Source organism: Phoca vitulina, unplaced genomic scaffold (genome assembly GCF_004348235.1).
Source record: "Phoca vitulina isolate PV1807 unplaced genomic scaffold, GSC_HSeal_1.0 scaffold43, whole genome shotgun sequence".
NCBI classification, from domain to species: Eukaryota; Metazoa; Chordata; class Mammalia; order Carnivora; family Phocidae; genus Phoca; species Phoca vitulina.
In genome coordinates this window covers 3,732,102-3,751,757 of record NW_022589746.1, presented here as the reverse complement: position 1 = coordinate 3,751,757, position 19,656 = coordinate 3,732,102, and the positions used below count along the sequence as shown (strand labels likewise).

Genomic DNA, 19,656 nt, shown 5'->3' with positions numbered 1-19,656 from the left:
TAAATACACACAAGCAGATATAAACATAAAGCACGAGGCTCCAACACCACCGTTCCTTGGATTCTCTACGACATTCACCAATGAGAGCTCACCAACATTAAACTTCTGCACAGAGATATCTGGACACACACGCATACATTATGTTCTACCAACCGGAAGTGCTCGCTTTAAAACGTTAGTTTATTTAAAATCCTCTTGTACAAAAGCAGAGACTTTTATCATCCAGAAACTGTAGGAATCTCAAAAATAAGTCTGGGATTTTTGATGAAAGATCTGTTATTGATGCGCAAGTGAGAAGCAGATATCAGATGCTAAGCCACTGAGAAGCCTGTAAAGACTGGTTTTTCTAAATGACTCATGACCATACATTCAAGAGTATAATAAGAGAACCACTATTGGGGCGCCTGGTTGAGCGTCCAACTCTTGATTTCGGCTCAGGCCGTGATCTCAGTCAGGGTCGTGAGATCGAGCCCTGAAGTTGGACTCTGCATGCAGCAGGGCGTCTGCTTGCAATTCTCTCTCTCTCTGCTGTTCCCCTGCTCCTGCACATGCTCTCTCTCTCTCAAATAAATAAATAAATAAATAAATAAATAAATAAATAAAATCTTTTAGGACCACTATCATATTCAAAATTGTTTTATTTTTATATAAATTCAAGCAACTTTAGAAGGAAACAAAAAAACAAGCCAGTGAGCACACATAGTATTTACGTTGTTCCAAATGCTCTTCTGAGTTGGTAAAGATGCAGCCTGACAGCACCAGGGCCCAGGTTTGAAAACGGTCAGGAACTTCCCCAGTCCTCCCCAGTGCTGGTTGTGGGGAAGTCAGAATGAGCCCCTGGAGTGCCCGAACCTGAAGGTATGGAGTAAGGAGCTCAGGCAGCACTTCGGGCCGCCTCGGACCACGAGGTGAAAATCACCGTGTGCACAGGATCTGGGGTGTGGCCTCTCCCCTGCGCCTGCTCTCTCCGCAGGGGACCGCGAGGCAGCAGGATGGCAGACACTACCCTGCGTCACTCACTGCTCCTCAGCCAGGCCTACACGTCACAGGACTATCCACTCTCACTGTCACAGAGAGGGAGAAACACTTTGGGCAAGGCATATTTTACCTCCTCTGTTTGTTCTGAGGGAGAAGAGATTTCCTCGGGATAGAGTCCTAAAATTGAGCAGTCAGTGGGAAGGGAAGCTATGAATAATTTTATAACTTTGCTTACACTCAGCTAGTTTGCTTTCTGGAAAGATTAAATCGATTTAGAGCAACAACAAAATATCTGTGTTCCAATTATGCCAGAGACCTGAAAACTGTGTGACTTTTTTTTGTTGTGGTTTAATCTTCATACGCACTTTTAAGAATATAGAAGAAAAGGTAGACATAAAATAGGCCATTTCATTTAACCAAAATACCAAACTGAGAAAAAGCTAATTAAAGTGGCTTCTGCCTTATTGTGAATTATTTACTTAGTAAATATTTCTGGTGGTCTTAACTCTTTTTTTAATCTCAGACACACGGACCGGCTTCTGAGCTGGCCTGTCTAGGACAGCAGATACCAACAGTCATGGGAAAGGACTGGGGAGCATCTGCCAGAAGTCAGGCGGCAGAACTAGGGCCCTTCTCCGCAGACCCACACGTTCTGGGAAGCCAGGACGGCAAATGGTGGTTAACAGTGGCCACAGACTAGCCCACAATTCCTCAACCCTCTGAAGTTAGGAGCTAAATGTGAAGGGCTCCAAGTAGACCTCTCTGTGTGCTTATTCCAAGTCTAAAGTTTCAGATCCCCTTAGCAGTCTGGAGGCATGTCAACCGCGTGTCCCCAGGGATGAAGCCACAGGCTGGCAGCCAGGACGAGCTGTCTAGACGGCCTGCCGCGCCCTTCTCTCCTTGGGCGTGAGCTGGGCGGGGGCTGTCCCTACCCAGATGCCAGAGATTCCCACCCAGGGCCCAGCAGACTAGGGCTGAGGCTCCTCCTCGATGTCCTAACTGGCCTCCCTGGGCCTCACCCACACAAGCGCCTGACTGCAGAGCACCAGAAGGGAGCCCTTGGTATCTTGCAAGCTACGAGAACTATCCCAGGACTGAAACAACATCTGTTGGCTGACAGTCAGCCCAGTGGATGGAGAACCCATGACCCCTTGTGATCCCAGCGTCCCAGGACCAGCCTGGACATCCGAGCTTGTGGGTCTCCATGACAGACCTACAGCTCACTCTGGCCCCCGGGTTTGTGGCAAATTGCTGATGTGAGGCTCCTCCCGAGGTTCTCCTACCCATCACTTCACTCACCTTCTCAAGAGAGATAAATAAGACCTATCCCTGTTTGCACCTCCTAGCAGCCGGGGACGCACACGCTTTACAAACAACGTCGCATTCAGTCCTAGTAACTCCATCCAGCAGCTATCTGCGTCTCTGTTTTACAGATGAGGAACACAACTGATTCAAAGTCACTGAGCTCCCAAGTGAGAGCTGAGTCAGACCCAAGCTCTGACGCCAGAGCTCCCTTCCATCCCCCACGTGCCATTCCGCCTGCACGTGTTCACTCTGAGGAAGGAAAGAAATTGAAGGAAAGGATCAAAGACACTGAAGGAAAGAACTGAAGAAATTCATCTAACTGTAAGGAAACTACTTTCCTCTCCAACGAGAAGCAGGAGCACTTCGGTTTCTAGGGGCTACAGAGGCCTAGCCACAAAGACCCTAATCTGTTTCTGGAGTAATCACATTACTTTTAATTACTCAAAAAGGATGACATATTTGGGGTCGCAGAACAATTACCGTCACCAACATCATTTTATCCAGAAGAGAGGATGGCCTGCTTTAGTAGGCAGATGTGACCTGCAGGTGAAGCCCCCCCCGCCCCCAGCAAGAGACAGGACCAGGCACCACCAAACGTGCTAAGTCCTGCCACTTCTTATCAGCTAACGGTGTTCACAGTAACTGCGCTTGTAAAAACTCCTCTTGCTTAGTAAGAATCTTATTCAATTTTTAAACTTTTGATTCAAGTGTAGTATCTTTGAAGTCTGATATCCTTTTATTACATACTGCCTAGAAGAGAGAAAGCTGAATGTTTTAGCTACAGTAAAATAGTGATGACTTCTTGTCTAACTAATGAAGAGACTGGAGAGAAGTAAGTAAGTGCAGCATTGATGAGGAAAAATCAACCGTTACGGCTCTTTTAGTTCAGCCTTTGAATGTACAGCGATTTTACTGTTAACTACTGTTCATCTTGTTACAGAAAGTATTCCAAAAGGCAGTGGTTAAATTGGCTTTCCAGGTAAAGCCTCCGTGAAAAGTATTATTTTCAGCTAATCTAATAATGTTAAAAAAAATGAGAAGTAACCAGGAGAAATTTTCATGAGGAGGATGTGCATGGTCTTCAAGTGGCTCCCCACTCATTACTTATTAATTTCAAAGGGAAAAAGAGTAAATGCACAGTGGAGACACTGGACAAGTCTTCACTCAGGTAATCAAAACAAACATCAGCAAACATCACATGCCTCTGGACGAGATGCCCGAGACAGATGCGCCATGGGTTATGTAGTATTCTGACTGAAGTTATCACAAAGCAACAACGGAAAAGCCCCCAAAGAGGAACGTTCTATTAGAGTAGAACCGTATTGCTCAAAAATGTCAATGTCACAAAAGACAAAGGATGACTGAAGAAATGTTCCAGACTGAAGGAGGCTAGGGAGATACGGCAGCTAAATGCAACACTTGACCCTAGACCAGAGGAAAACATGTTACAAAGGGTATTGTTCAGTCAACTGACAAAACAGGCCTGGGAATGGAAGATTATTAGTACTTTCTTATTTTTTTTTAAGATTTTATTTAGTTATTTGAGAGAGAGAGTGTGAGCATGAGCAGGGGGAGGGGCAGAGGGAGAAGCAGGCTTCCCGCTGAGCAGGGACCCAGACACCAGACACGGGGCTCCATCCCAGGATCCTGGAATCATGACCTGAGCCGAAGGCAGACACTTAACTATCTGAGCCACCCAGGTGCCCCTATTAGTATTTTCTTGGTGTAAAAATGTATTGAGGTTGAGAACTGTACCAATTACATAAGAGCATATGCTTACTTTTAGGAAAAATATACTGAACATTGAGGAGTTAAGCATCCCCGTGACTGCAACATACTCTCAAATGGGCCCCTCCACAAATTGGTATGTTTCTATGAACAGACACACACGTGCACACGTGGAGAGAGAGGGTGAACAAACAACAGGCAAATGGTAAAAACAGGTGATTCTGGGTAACAAGTATATGGGTGGTCTGGCGTTATTCTTGTTATTTTCTCAAAGACTAAAATTATATCCAGATAAAGTACAAAAAATTAGAATCAATACAAAAAAAGAAAAACGCTCACATGCACACTTTCTCAGTATAAGATTCGAGAAAACCACCACCTCATCATGTGTGAGTTTGCTTTTGAAGGAGGCAGGGCCTTGGACTGACGTGTAATGGGAGGAGGCAGCCAGTGATGAGTGTTGGAAACAGGAAAAGTGGAGGAGTAAAGGGGAGGAAGGAGCAGTTGATACAAATCCTACCCCAGTCCCACTTACGGAGTACATGTGCCAGGCCTCTGGGGAGCGGGCTGCAAGAACTGCAGGAAGGTAAAGAACCCAAGACAGGAGCCAGCTCAGCATCTAAATCACAGAACCTCAGAATACCAATGAGAACCACAGGCCAGCAATGAGAAGTAACAGAGCATCAGACCTGCCCAGGGGAATGAGGGGGACTGCTGGGGAAGGTCATCGAAAAGATGGACCACCGGCTGCTCCATGAGCCGCACCCAGGTGATCAGAGGCTCCTCAGCCCCTCCCGTCCTTGGAATGTGGGTTCTACCTGCCTTTCTCATCCCCAGAGGCTGCCCCAAGGACACAGCCTTGAGATAATGATGTGGTGCTGACATCTGCATGCTCTGCTTGACTGGACGCAGTTAAGGCCTTTCTCTCTATAAACTTAAGGTCTGGCAGGCGAGAGGGGGCCCATCCATCTTGCTGCGTCCAACTCAAGCCTTGTATGTAAGTTCCCACTGCTTATTACAACTGCCACCTACCAGCCCGCAGTGGCCTATTTTTCTGGGCTTCCTCCGCCCTCTGCACGAAGGGGGCTGGTTTCACATTTCACCTGGAAGCCCTGACAGGGTTGTGGACCCACAGAGGTTACCAGCAAGGGCTGCCATGACCGATCCTACAAGATAAACCGCAGCGTCAACCTTACACGGAACTCTCAGTTCATATTCCTCTTTTGGTTCACTGCAGGAATGTTTCCACTGACAATTTTTAAGTTAATTTTTATGTTTGCACCAGACAGCTTTTTGTTTCCCTGGCCGATCTTGCAGTGCATACATATATGATCGTGAGGTCCAGAAATAGAAAGTGAGGAGGAACAAAGAAAAAAATGTCACATTCGCTAACAATGGAGGAAACTCAAAAGCAATGCTTGGGCTCCTGTCAACCTTTCAAGAATGGATCCTGACTAGAAATTGATTTTTCTAAATTCTCTCTAAAGCCTAGTGGCCTGAAATACTAAGTGGCAATTCCAGGTCAAGTGGTAAAAAATAAACTTTCCCCAGCCAGGAGTCCTCTGACCTTCAAATGAAAAGTTTCAAAGATCTGAAGCAGAATCTCATTTCAGAATCAAAAGCAGATCCTGCTCTTGAAAACAAATATACGCCAAAAGCCTTATTTTGATCAAAACAAGGTTCTACTATGTTGATTTTCATTGGATGTCCTGGTTCTAGCCTCCTATTCTTTTCAGGGATCTTAATTAAAAATGACATGGGTCAGCCTAGAAAATACAGCTTGGAGTAGACACCTTTTGTTCTTAAAAAAATTATAATCTATTGTTATCTTTTTGTGTGAATGGGCGATACATGGTGTGCCAACAAAATGTTAAATCCTACGTTGCAACAAATTCTAATAAAGCATTCAGTGTGGCTGTCAAAAAGGCCATTAGGAAAAAGGACAGCGTTATCCTGCCAGCCTTGATGGCTGAAAAACTGCAAAAACAACCCTAATTAGAGGAGCATCAGAAAACAGAAGAGACCTATAAATAACCTTACCAAAAAACAATTAAAAAAAAAAAAAAAGAAAGAAAGAAATAGAAAGAGAGATACTGGGTTTTTGGCTATGGAGACTATTATCTGAAAAATTAAGATGCTCTTTATATCTAAATAACGATAATTTTATATGGTTCCAATCACTCCATATAAGACTTTTGTGATGGATAACAAAGTCTTGATTCTACAGTTCACGCCAGCTCTACTACTCACAGGCTGTGTGCCTTTGGGCAATTTAATCTCTAGTCCACACCTCAGTTTCCTCGTCTGTAAACCAGGAAGAGAGTGACAGCATGACTCTGAGGATTACACGGGTTAGTGCCTGGTGCACATTTGCACTGGATCGCTGTTAACGATCTGGCTATGGCCCCCACCCCCGGCACTGTTACCACCAATACCACGTGGAAAAATGAGCAAACAATGGGTAAGACAACACGGCAATTAACACAGCATGGTACTGATGTAAGACTCAAACGGACCGATGGGAGAGAACAGATAACCCTAAGACATTACACACACACACACACATATTTCTTATTATAATTAATAAAGCATAACAAATAAATGGGTTATTTAACAAATGGCTTTGGCAAACTTGCTAAGTATTTGGAAGAAAATCAATTGAGAGTCTCATTGTATATTACATTCAAAATAAATCCAGATGGATTAAAAACATGTTAAAAGAAAAAAAAAGGTACTACAGAAGAAGAAACAAATTCTGTGTTAACTTGGAATACAGATAGACTTTCTCAATGTGAAAGAAAGAAAGAGAGAGAGAGAGAGAGAAAGAAATCACCAAAGTGACAAACTGAGAAAAATGCAATCAATAAATACAAAAAGGTCATTTGCCTTATAAAAGATCTTTTTAAGCCAAAAGAAAAAAAATGGGCAAAGGGATAAACAAAAATAATTAGATTTAAAAAAAAAATAAACTAAAAAACAACCTCATTAGCAACTTAAAAACACGAATCAAAGCAAAGAAGCGTATTTTCGTATGGAAAATCAGTATAGCGCTCGGTGCTGCCAAGAGTGCAGGGAGAGGAACATGCCCACACGCAGGCAGGGGGTGCAAACTAGTCAGGGGAGCACCTCAGCAGCACCCAGCAAGACCCCAGAAGGTCACAGCCCTCCACCCTCGGATCGTCCCCAGGGAAAGCATCGTGGCTGGGGAGAAAGGCTACAAGGATCCTTGCAATGGTGATAAACATCTGCCACTGAGGGAATAAGGCTGAAGTCAGAGGTGAAAACCCGTGCCAGGAAATACTGTGCGATCATTACGTGATCGCAGTTGTGAGGATTATCATGTCGTAAGGCCATTCCCACGTCACTCGAGCGTATTAACAGGAAAACCCAAACCTATAGAACCATACGCAGTATTTGTCCCCATTTTGGAATGACAGAATAAAGCAGAAAGAGGGAAAAAACAAAATACACTAACAGTGGTTAACCCAGTGATAAGATTATGAGTTATTCCTATTTTCTTCTTTATTTTTATTTCATATTTTTTATGAATTTGCTACCTTGAGTAGGGAGAGCCTAGATACTCAGAAAAACAATAAAAACGTTGTCAAATAAGGAAAGAAGTCACCGGTGGAATGAAAAAAAGTCAACACCAGTCAACCCTACGAAAGGACTTCCTAAAAATTTGTCTAGAATGTTTCCCAATCTTACTCTATTTTCCTTTCTTCACCACGCGAGCCCCTGAGAGTCCATCCATCTCCATCCGGGCCTGACGACATGAAACGAAAGCCGCGCAGCAAGCTGGGGCCGGGGTCACACCTGAACCTCCTCCTCCAGCCCCTTCTCAGCTCCAGCCCCTTTCTGACCTCCGGGCTCACAGCAGGCACACACCCCTGCTGGCCCTGCTGGCCCAATTGGCCCCAAGGATTATCTCCCTTCCGTCTTACGACTCAAAATATTTTTCATCCACAGTGAAATTTCTTACACGTAGGAGGCACTTACTAGATATTTCTTAACTTATAGTTAGTGTTTTCAGACATCCCGGGCACGAGACACTAACATGCTATCCACACCAAAGCTTTCCCTGCCTAGCTCTGGTTGCTAGAGTTTTCCATTTACTTGTCAATAATGACAACTGTCTCTTTATATTCCCGTTTTTGTTATGTAGTTACTTTAACTATTTTCTTCCTAAAGGCAAAACACTAATTCCTTTTCCTCTCTTCATCCCAATAAGAGATGGGAGAAAGATTTGTTCTTCAGGAAAAAAAAAAAAAAAAAATCTGTGACCTGGACTAGGTAAGAACCTGCAGCCTGGGAACTCTTCCTAAAATATGGGTGTGTCTGGGTTTGGTATTCAAAGTATAAGAAATTGGAAGAAGTCTGCTTTTCTTTATTTTTTAAAAAAGAGAGAGTCAAGCTCTTATTCTAGTCAGCGTATGATTTCAAGCTCTTATTCTCTAGTCAGTGTATGATTTCTCGCATAATCTTGCAGATAGATATCAAGCACGTATCCTGCTCTCCCAGGATTCAGTCTGTTCTGAGCCAGGTAAGTAAAAATCAATTCTTTGTATTGATCCAGGGCCCAAAGCCAGAGTCTTCACCTGGAATTTCATTTGAAGTACTTCACTTGCCCTTTGAACATTTAAGTAGAAAGGTAAAAGCATTTGATGGGAAAAGAACCAGAGAGAAAAACGTCATGTTCTCAGACTGCTCCCACCAAAACAACGGCCACAACAGACCCAGCATGGGAAGGAGGAACATTCCAAGAGGCAGGAGGAGAGAGGAGCAGGCAACGGGGACGAAGCAAAGGAGAAGGTGGGCTCTGAGGAGCTGGAGCCCCCCACCAGAAGGGAGGGCAAGCCCCTGCCAGCCCTCTGCAATCAGCACCCGGCCTCCATGGGCTACACTTAGAATTTCCAGCAGCTCGGGGCAACTACCAAAGCCCTCGACGGCACATTTTCGCTCAGCCCCAAATGTCAAAAAAGAGCAGAGAGGCAAAGGTAAGAGTGTGCCAACCAAAGAAAACGGCCAGGGCCGAGAGCCAAAGGCTGGTGCGGCACCGGCCCTAGCATGTATGGGGAACACGTCTGAGCTAGCATGGCTGGGGAATAGTGACAGGAGGCCAGAGGTTAGTGGGCCAGAGATCACACGGGGCCCACCAGGCCATCAGAAAGATCTTGTACTTTCCTGCTGGTGGAACAGACTTTTCCGGAAGGTTTAGACCTGCCTCGTGAGACAGGTCGACAACGTTCGAATTCTACAAAAATTAATCAAAATAGTAAGTCTGTCACAGATTAAATGCAACCCACAGTACTTAATACAGGCCCTGAGGCCCTGATCACGTGGCCCCACCCACCATACCAGCCACACCTTCTTCCTTACCTGCTCCTGCCTGAGGACCGTGGGGCCGCAGTTTATCTGTTCCCCTCATCTATAATGTTGTCCACAGAACTGCCCCCCAACACACACACCCAGTATTCTCTCTGAAGTGACGGTGCCTTCTCGTCTTCCCATTTCAGCTACACGTCACCTCCTCAGAGCTCTGTCCTGGCCACCTGATCTCAAGTCAGCTCCTCATACTCCTCATAGCACCCCACTGGTCCCCTTCACAGAGCTAATGACATACATCTACTTGTTTACGGTCCACATTTCCCCCTCGCCTGAGGGTCTTGAGAGAGGAGAAAACATGTCTGTTTTGTTCACGACTACATATCTAGGATTTGATAAGTATTTGATGAATTAATGCAAAAAACAAGTAATATATAATCCAAAGGCAAAAGCTGGTTCTTTGAAAAGATCGACTAAATTGACAAACCTTTTCCTATTTTCCTTTTCCTGGCCAAAAAAAAAAGGGGGGGGGGGGGGAAAGAACTTAAATAACTAAAATAAGACATGAAAGAAGGGAAAACACCACTGACCTTACACAATAAAAGGATTATAGGGGAATATATGAACAACTGTGTGCCAACAGATGAGATAAATGAAACCGACAAATTACTAAAAGAGAGGTTACTACAACTGACTCAACCAGAAATAAAAAATCAGCAGATCTATACAAGTAAAGAGATTGAATTTGTAATTAAAAAGCTTCTCATGAAGAAAAGCCCAGGCCACAGGCCTTCACTGGTAATTCAAACATTCAAAGAAAAAATAAATACCAATATGTCACAAACTATTCCAAAAATCAGAAGAGGAAGGGACACTTCCCAACTTATTCTGACACCAATATTACCCTGACACCAAAATCAGACAAAGATATCACAAGAAAGCTACAGGCCATATCCCTTAGGAATACAGATGCGGAAATCTTCAACAAAATACTTGCAAACATATAAAAATCCAGCAATACACAAAAGGATTTGCATATAATCCTTTTGAATCCATCAACATATAAAAATAATCATACACCATGACCAAGAGGGATTTAGTCCAAGAACCAAGGTTGGTTTAACATCCAAAAATCAATTAACATAATATACTACATTAGTATGATGAAAGATAAAAATCACACAATCACCTTTATAGATGCAGAAAAAGGATTTCACGAAATCCAACACTTCTTCATGGTAAAACACTCAACAAACTAGGAATAAAAGGAACTTCCTCAACCTGGTAATGGTTATCTGCAAACTCACAGCTAATATCATACTTTATGGTAAAAGATTGAATGCTTTCTCCCTACAATGAGGAACAAGACAAGGATGTCCATTCAACACTGAACTAAAAGTTCTAACCAGGGCAATTAGGCAAGAAAATGAAATAAAAGGCATCCAAAGTGGAAAGGAAGAAAGTAAAATTATATCCATTTGTAAATGATACAATTTTGTACATAGAAAACCCTAAAGAATTCACTGAAAAACTCTTAGAACTAATAAACAAATTTAGCAAGGTTACAGGATACAAGCTCAACAGACAAAAATCACTTGTACTTCTATGCATTAGTAATGATAATTCCAAAAGTGAAATTAAGGAAACATTTCCATTTACAATAGCATCAACAAGTATAAAAATGCTAAGGTATAAATTTTTTAAAAAGAAGTGTAACCCTTATAGGCTAAACTACAAAACAATATAGTTAAAAAAAAAAAATTAAAGGGGCGCCTGGGTGGTTCAGTCGTTGAGCGTCTGCCTTCGACTCAGGTCATTATCCAGATCCTGGGATCGAGCCCCATATCGGGCTCCCTACTCAGCGGGAAGCCTGCTTCTCCTTCTCCCTCTGCCTGCCGCTCCCCCTGCTTGTGTTCCCTCTCTCGCTGTCTCTCTCTCTCTCTGTCAAATAAATAAATAAAATCTTAAAAAAAAAAAAATTAAAGAAGGGGCGCCTGGGTGGAGCAATGCGTTAAGCCTCCGACTCTTAGTTTCTCTCCCTCTCCCTTGGCCTCTCCCACTTGTGCTCTGTCTTTCTAAAATAACTAAATCTTAAAAAAAAATTAAAGAAGATCTAGGTAGGGGTGGCTTAGTCAGTTAAGTGTCCGACTCCTCATTTCGGCTTAGGTCATGATCTCAGGGTCCTGAGATTGAGCCCTGTGTCGTGCTCTGCACTCAGCAGCGAGTCTGCTTGGGATTCTCTCCCTCTCCCCTCTCCCTCCTCCCACTCACACGTGGATGTTCTCTTTCTTAAATAAATAAATCTTAAAAAAAGAAGAAGAAGAAGAAGATCTAGGTAAATGGAGATCTCGTATTCACGGATCAAAAGACTTAATATTGCTAAGATGGCAATACTCCCCAAATTCATCTACAGATTCAATACAATCCCTATTAAAGTCCTAATTCCACTAATAAAGACAGTGTGGCACTGACCTAAGAACAGATGGAACTGACATAAGGAAAAATGGAACAGAATTCAGAGTCCAAATTAATCCTGGTCAACTGACTTCAACAAGAGTCCTAAGAAAATTACACGGAAAGAGAAGTCTTCAACAAATGGCTCTGAAACAACTGGGTATTTATCCACAAAAGAAGGAATCTGGATTCGTACCTAACACCATATACAAAAATTACTTTAGACTACAGGCCTATATGTAACAGTAAAACTATAAAACTCCTAGAAGAACACACAGGAGTCGATCTTTATGAAACTAGGTCAGGCAAAGTCTTCTTTGATACAACACCAAAAAGCATAAACAACATAAGAAAAACAGATAAGCTGGACTTCTCAAAAACATTCATGCTTCAAAGGACACCATGACAAAAGTGACGGCATCTACAGAATGGAAGAATATACTGGCAAATCATATATCTGATAACAGGCTGGTATGCACATCTTATGAAGACATCTCACAACCCAATAATAAAAACACAATTAAGCCAGTTTAAAAATGGGCAAAGCAAATGAATAAACATTTCTCGAAAGAAGATATACTGATGGCCAGTAAGGACATGAAAAGATGCTCAACATCACCAGTCATCAGGGAAATGCAAATCAAAATCATATAATGCTTCACACCTCCTAGAATGGATGAAATTGAAAAGACCATAATTGGTGCTGGCAAAGATGTGAAGAAACTGGAATCCTCATCCACTGCTGGTGGAGATGTGCAGCTGAGTCTGGAATACAGTCTGGTAATTCCTCAAAAAGATTTATATAGAATTACCATATGACCTAGCATCTCTACTCCTAGGTGTAAGCCAAGAGAACTGAAAACAGATGTCTACCCAAAAACTTGCACCCAAATGTTCAGAACAGCATTATTCACAATAACCAAAAAGCAGAAACAATCCAAATGTCCATTAATTGATGAGTAGATCAACAAAATGTGGTATATCCATCCAATGGCATATTATTCAACCATGAAAAAGAACAATACATGCTGAAGTATAGATAAACCTTGAAAACATTATGCTAAGTGAAATATGCTAGTTACAAAAGACCCCATATTATATGATTCCCTTTTTAGGAAATGCCCAGAATGGGCAAATTGATAGGCAAAGAAGGTAGGGTAGTGGTTGCCGGGGCTGGGAGGGACAGGGGAATGAAGAATGACTGCTCAATGGGTATGGGGTTTCCTTCTGAAAGGATGGAGATGTTCTAAAATTAGATTGTGATGACTGGTTGCACAATCCTGTGAATATAACAGAAAAAGTTGAATTGTGTATTTTAAATGGGTGAAGTGTATGGTATGTGAATTATATCTCAATATAATACAGTGATACATGGTATATCACAGATGGTCCAACACTTAGAATGGTTCAACTTATGATTTTTCAACTTTATGGTGGCGCAAAAGCAATATAGGTTCTGTAGAAACCATAGGTCGGATTTTTAATTTTGACCCTTTTCCAGGGCTAGAGGCAGCATGCAGTAAGATCTCTCATGATGCTGGGCACAAACTGGAGTCCCAGATCCCAGGAAACCACGAGATCATGAGGGCAAACAACCAATACACTAACAACCATTCTGCACCCACACAGCCATCATGTATTTCCCTTTCAGTACAGGATTCAATATATTGCATGAGATCTTCAACACTTTATTATAAAATAGGCTTTGTGTCAGATGACCCTGCCCAACCACAGGCTAACCTTCAGTGTTCTGAGCATGCTGAAGGTCGGCTGGGCTGATCAATGATGGTTTGTAGGTTAGGTGTATTACATGTGTTTTCCACTTAGCGTACTTTCAACTTATGATGGGTTTATCAGGAAGTAACCCCAAAGTAAGTTGAGGAATATCTGTAATGTGTTAGGTGCTTACCATTATATTTATATAATGACATTTTCCCTTCCTAAATGTTTATTTGTTGTGCTGTGAAAACAGGGTTAAGTTATAAATAAGAAGAAGGCAGAGTAAAGACTTAACTTTGGGAGTCATGGTAGCTGAGCATCAGAGCCCTCCCACTATAAAATATTTCCATGTGCTAAATATGTATAACAAGGAATTTATATGTAGTTCAGAGTGACATCAAATTATGGTGCATATATCTTTTATAAGGTTCAATCACTGGAAAACTTTCCAATTGTAAAATGCAAAACTGGCCACTCCTTTGGATCAAAACCATCCTGCTCCCAGGACAGCAATTCCCATAGTGCACTAAGAAGAGATGGGCTCAAGAGGCAGAAATCATATACTTACATTCCTCAGGACCGGAAGTGCCAAGTGCTCGAAGGAAGTCAGATCCACCACATACTGCCCAACCCGGCATTCACGTTTTCCGGGCGGAGGCTCTGACCTGAATGAAAAGACAGGGCAGTCTCTGTTGAAAGACCCCTGTACTGATTTTTGGTTTGCAGCAACTCCAGCGAGCCTGTGGCCTCCCACATATGCTAAGTCACCCTTAAAAATCACCTGCACAAGAAGGGGTGGTACACAAAGCTAACCTGATTCCACGTTCTCTCCTGACAACAGGGCTACCAACAAGAGTGCAGACCACCACCACCACCACCACCAGGCCGGTACCTTGGGGGGCTAATCCTGAAGCTGCAGGGAGGCAGCACAACAGAAAAGTGGCACAGGAAACAGCACTATGAGTTACAAAATGCTAAAAATTTATTACTTGGTGGAATAAGTTTTAAGTGAAATATGATATTTTTATACTTTCTCATATGATGGTTTCAATCTCTGTTTTCTTTGAGAAATCCGTAAAGGCCTAAGATTCTTCAAGATAGAAGGGATCATTTGGCTCAATCCTGTGCCCAGGGAGAATAAAACAACATAGAAATGAAATACCAGTACCCAATTCTAGACAAAACTCCCCACATGCCGGATAATGTGACAACATCAAATCCTATTCTTCTCCCTCCCTGTCTGACTTCTGCTGTGTAAAATCCATCGACAGGCACACCAGAGGATTTTAAAACCTCACTGGCTTTCTGGATCAGTGTTGTTTTTCCAACTCCTAAAAAAACAAAACAAAAACAAAAACAAAAGAAAAGCCCGTTAGGAACCATTCCCTTGCTAGAGGATGCACAGCACTCACTGACTCTGAGAGCAATCACCGTGGGGAGAGAAATGGGCTGCACATGAATTTTATGAATATTAATTTCACTTCAATTTTGATTGCTCCAGGTATTAAAACTTTTTAATTTCAAGCATAATAAAAATATGGATTGGATCTTAAAGTTTTATTTTGAAATTCTGAAACACCATTAATTTTGTCACATACACAATCCCAGGACCAAATGAGTGGCTTTGTGGTGACAGCAGGTGCAATTTGCATCCTCTGAGACAAGCTTCTAGAACTAGGTTTACTCTCCTCCTTGGGTGGCCACACTCTTTCACCAGGAAGTAAAACTGGTCATGCTTGGATCAAAGGCTGGGCACCTTAAACTGGGATTTCAACCTTCCGAACACTCTGGACCTATACTTAACGGTGGGAAAATCCTTTCACTCCTCCATGGACTTACATTGCTATGTCTCCCAAAAAAGTCTCTCTTAAATACCACTAATACCACTAGAAATAGCAGTTTTTAAACTTTCTCACAAGAGCCTGTGGCCTCCCACATATGCTAAGTCACCCTTAAAAATCACCTACACGAGAAGGGGTGGTAGGCACAAGAAGGCAAGCCAGTACCCCCTTCTATGACCTCCTCCAGTGTCCCTAAGCATTCCCCTGGCTTGCCCCCCAACCCTTTCCCAAATTACAACTTCTGCACCTCCACCCCCTCATCCCCCTGGCCTGTTAACTACTCTGATGGACTCTTATGTGTTTGCAAGCACCAACAGGTGCGAGCTAATAAAATAAAACTCATCACCAGCCTTGTGGAGCCGGGCACTGTTCTAGCATGCTCCACAAGCATTTCCTTGGTTAAATCCTCACAACGCCCCCTCTGGGGCACTTACCATTCTTGTTCCAGTTTTACAGACGAGGCACAGAGAGGTTAGGTAACTTCTCCAGGCTTACACAACTAGTAAGGACCATACATGTTAAGAGGGGCCTTTGTGTGTCACCGTGGCTTCGTTTCTATGAGCCTTGTTCCATACACATTGAAGGCCATGGCATCATAATGACCCAAAAATGGAACGGGAAGCCTCCGACAAGTCTGCAAGAGACTATTTCAAGATACCACAAGGTTGTAAATCACAGTATTTCTACAGCTGCTGACACAGAGTCATCAGGGTTCCCCAAGAACCCTTTTAAGCTTCCTTGAGATCAACTATGATCTGTTCTTTAATAAACCTCTCCTCCCAACTTCACACCAGTAGACAATGGCGGCTGGCCTTTCGGAACATGAACAGCAACCCAGACACACGCTCCCTGTGGCTGGAAGAGAACCGGGTAGGCTTTTCATCCCAGCTCCGTCCCCCAGTAACTGCTGCTTTAAGAAAGTCACTGAAGAACCTGGTTAATGCAGGCCAGTGGCACTGGTGGGTATGTAAGTTGGTACTTTTCTGAAGGGCAACTTCAAGGTGCCTTCCACAGCACACAGCAATTCTATCGCTACGAATTCACCTTCAGCAAAAGTCTGACCACAGCACAAAGATATAGGAAACAGGGTACTTACGTTAGTATTCATTGTAACAGCAAGACATGCAAAGCAATCTATATGCTGATCAGTAAGGGAGTGTTAAATTATGGCACCATGTATACAATGCCATATAAACCTGCAGGAATGCCATGCAGCCATTACAGAGAATACAGTTTACCTAGATTTATTAGCACAGAAAACAGACCACAATATATGGATAGATGGAGAAAAAGCAGGTTAAGACACAGCAGGTATATACAGTATTATTCCATTAAGCTTAAAAAAAAAAAGTGAAGTATATGTATCTACAGAAAGAAATGTCGAGAAGGAACTGGGAAGGTTCACAGCACTTATTTCTGTATATAGCAATTCCATGTGATTGTCACTTTCTTCTTTAAAACTTTGATTTTTTTTTTTTTTTTTGGTCTTATAGTAAGTGGGTATTACTCTAAATGTAAAAAAAAAAAGGGGGGGGTACTCCATTTTGAAGGAGATAACACAGAGCAGCTATAATAAAAGGGGGTGCTGCGTGTCCTGCATGTTGGATAGGACACGGGGAAGCAAGAGGAGGTACCGGCTCAAGCCCCTTCCTCGTCAGCTCTAGAAATCTTCTTTCAGTTAATTTTTCACCTCTATCAATTCAGCTGCTACCCTCGCGCTGTCTACACTAAGAGGTAACCTATGCTGAAGGAGACCCCAAAATGACAGGTCCATACCACGCAGAGGCAAGACGAGCAGGTCAGAGAGCTCCAGAATCCTTTTGGTTCTAGTTCTCTCATAAGGCTGACCTAAGATAAAGATTCAAGTGCAGGTAGTTTAATTTGGAAAGTGACCCCAAGACCCCAAGGGAAATACTGCATTATCAAGCCAGTTACCTGTGTGGGTAGCGAAGCCCACTGGGGAATCCCTAGGGGACAGTTTTAGACACAGACCTCAGTTCTCCTGTCTGAGGGGTGAGGAAGTAGGGAGTTTATCCACCAGCTTCCATCTATCATGGGTTCGGACATCCCTGGGGGACAGGAATCCCCTGGCCCCTCAGGCCTGCCCCGCGCACAGGCATAATAGAATTCAGTGACCAGAGAAAGCCCTCCAAGATCGGTCACAAGTTGGACAGTTGGAAGTTGGGAAAAATGCTAAGTGCCAAGGACACACTGGTGGGGCACTGACAACATATAGAACAAAAAGCGACCTCTTTGAGAAGATATATCACCTGATGATCTGAATATGTAGATTAGATTTAGACAGCAGGCAGAGTTTGAGACGGAGTTAGTGAAAGAAAGAAACTATTAAAAAAACCTGACGGTAAGTCCAACGGGGAAAAAAAGTTATACGTAAAAGGAAAACTATAGATTACTGATTACATGGCTTTTCTGTGATTAGCTTTCACATGTATTGAGCTAATCAAAATTATACTGTAACTGCACTAGGAAGATGAAGAGAAAGAGAGGGTGCCTAGGTTTTAGGACAGGCTTAGAAGAGCTATATTGTAGAATTATTTGAGTCTTTCAACTGTGTGTACATAAAACTTTTATGAAAAAGGAAATGGGAAGAAAAACAAGTGTTGACGGGGCCAAGCTCTGTCCCCAGCCACTTCCAGGACCCAGGCAGGTACTAACACAGTAACAGATCGCTTCTGTTATGAAACACGTAAATGTCTTGGGGCCAGCCTGCTGAGCAAATGGCATTCCCAGTTTCAATAAAGGACTGACAAATCAACTTTCAGAAGACAGTCTTTTGCAAGGTTAGGGACTACTTTGGATGTTAGAAATTCCTCAAACCACTCTCTTCACAGCTTCCCCATTGCCTGGTAAAAATAAAATTCCAAAGTCTACAATATTAAGTGTCGCCTTTGCTACCTAAGGCAAAACATAACCATTAAAATAAAATGGAAGACAACTCTAGGCCCTGAATGACAATCTTTGATACCTGAACGCTCCGCTAACTTAAACATCAGATCCACCTTAAAAAAGGAGCTGAAGAAATAAATCACTTTCTCCACTCCAAGCCCACCTTTCTGCCTTAGCCCATCTGATGCTGCCACCACCTTCCTGAGTCACACCTGACATATGTGTAGGGCCGTTGTTTAAAGAGCATCTCCTCCTCCAGTCTCTCATTTGAATGAATACTATCCCATCCGTTCACAGCCCCACGGGGTTGGTTGAAGGCTTTGCCCAATGACTGGCATTAGAGGGGCCAGGCACAGACACATGATCTGAGAGGGGCTTCTCGTCCTGCAGCCTCATCCTTGCAGGAACCTGGGGGTGGGGGGGAGGTTTCATCTTTAGTTTCATTATCCTCCCAGCGGAAATCCGTGCTTCCTTCCATTATGGATGTAGGCCAGAGCCACAGTACCGGCAGCACGTGTCACTATCAACAGAAACCGGACGCCTCCATGTCAATCACGGCGTAGCAGACATCCTGAAGTATCGTTCGTGCCCATCACAAGTTCAAAACGACGTAGTTACACTGCTGCCGCTGGACCTCGCTCTTTAACACCTTCGCAAAGAAGCCCGCACACTGCCCAACCACAATGTTCTTTTCCTTACTGGCGTCGGCCTCATTTCTAATCCTATCTTTTGTACTTAAAATCGCGCTTTCTGAGAAGGGACACGTAGGCTTCAAATCACAAAGCCTGTTAAGTTGGGAACTTCAGGGGCCAGCAGCCAGAGCCCTGGAGCTTTATAAAGCCGCTCCTCCCCAAGAGCACCCGGCCGCCCCCACCCCGCGCGCCCTCCCCCGCCCGCCTACCCCCGCAGCCCCCCGGAAGCGGAGACCTGGGCGGGGTTACCTGGGGGCCCCGTCAGGAACACGTGCCTGGCCATTACGGTGCGCCCGGGTGGGGGTCGCGGCCTGGGTTCCGCCCCTCACCGTGCCCCAGGCCCCGCCTCCGTCGGCCGGAAGCACCGCCTTTGCGACCGCGCATGCGCCTCAGGTCCGCGCGTGTACCTCCGCCGTTCGCATCGCTCGCGCATGCGCTTTCGGCTCTTGGTCTCGGCGCGTGCGGACGTCCTCCCCTAGAAAGGTCGGGAGGGTGGTGGTCAGGTCTTCTCTGGGTATACGTGCTACATGTTTGACCCCCGATGTCTGGCTCACGCGGGGTGTCTCCAAGGAGAGGTGCGCGAGAATGTCTATTACTAAGCCGGTGCTACGGTACCTGAGCGCGGTCCCCGGAGTCCTGCCGCTGACATCCGGACCTGCGAGCTGAAATTCCCCCAGGCTGAGGGGACAGCCCTTCTGCAAGTTTAG

The 19,656-nt window shown here is 43.8% G+C and overlaps 1 protein-coding gene across 2 annotated transcripts in view; it reads right to left on the bottom strand.

The window, feature by feature from the left end:
- NTPCR (nucleoside-triphosphatase, cancer-related) overlaps positions 1 to 19,338 on the bottom strand; it is a 30,001-nt gene extending 10,663 nt beyond the window's left edge. For both annotated transcript variants that reach the window (XM_032430345.1, XM_032430346.1), the window contains exons 1-3: positions 19,199 to 19,338; positions 14,678 to 14,840; positions 14,078 to 14,174 (exon numbers count right to left, since the gene is read on the bottom strand). In XM_032430345.1, coding sequence (XP_032286236.1) covers positions 14,078 to 14,174; positions 14,678 to 14,840; positions 19,199 to 19,232 — 294 coding nt within the window. In that variant the 5' untranslated portion in view covers positions 19,233 to 19,338. The remainder of the gene's footprint in view (positions 1 to 14,077; positions 14,175 to 14,677; positions 14,841 to 19,198) is intronic.
- Positions 19,339 to 19,656: the final 318 nt, after the last annotated feature.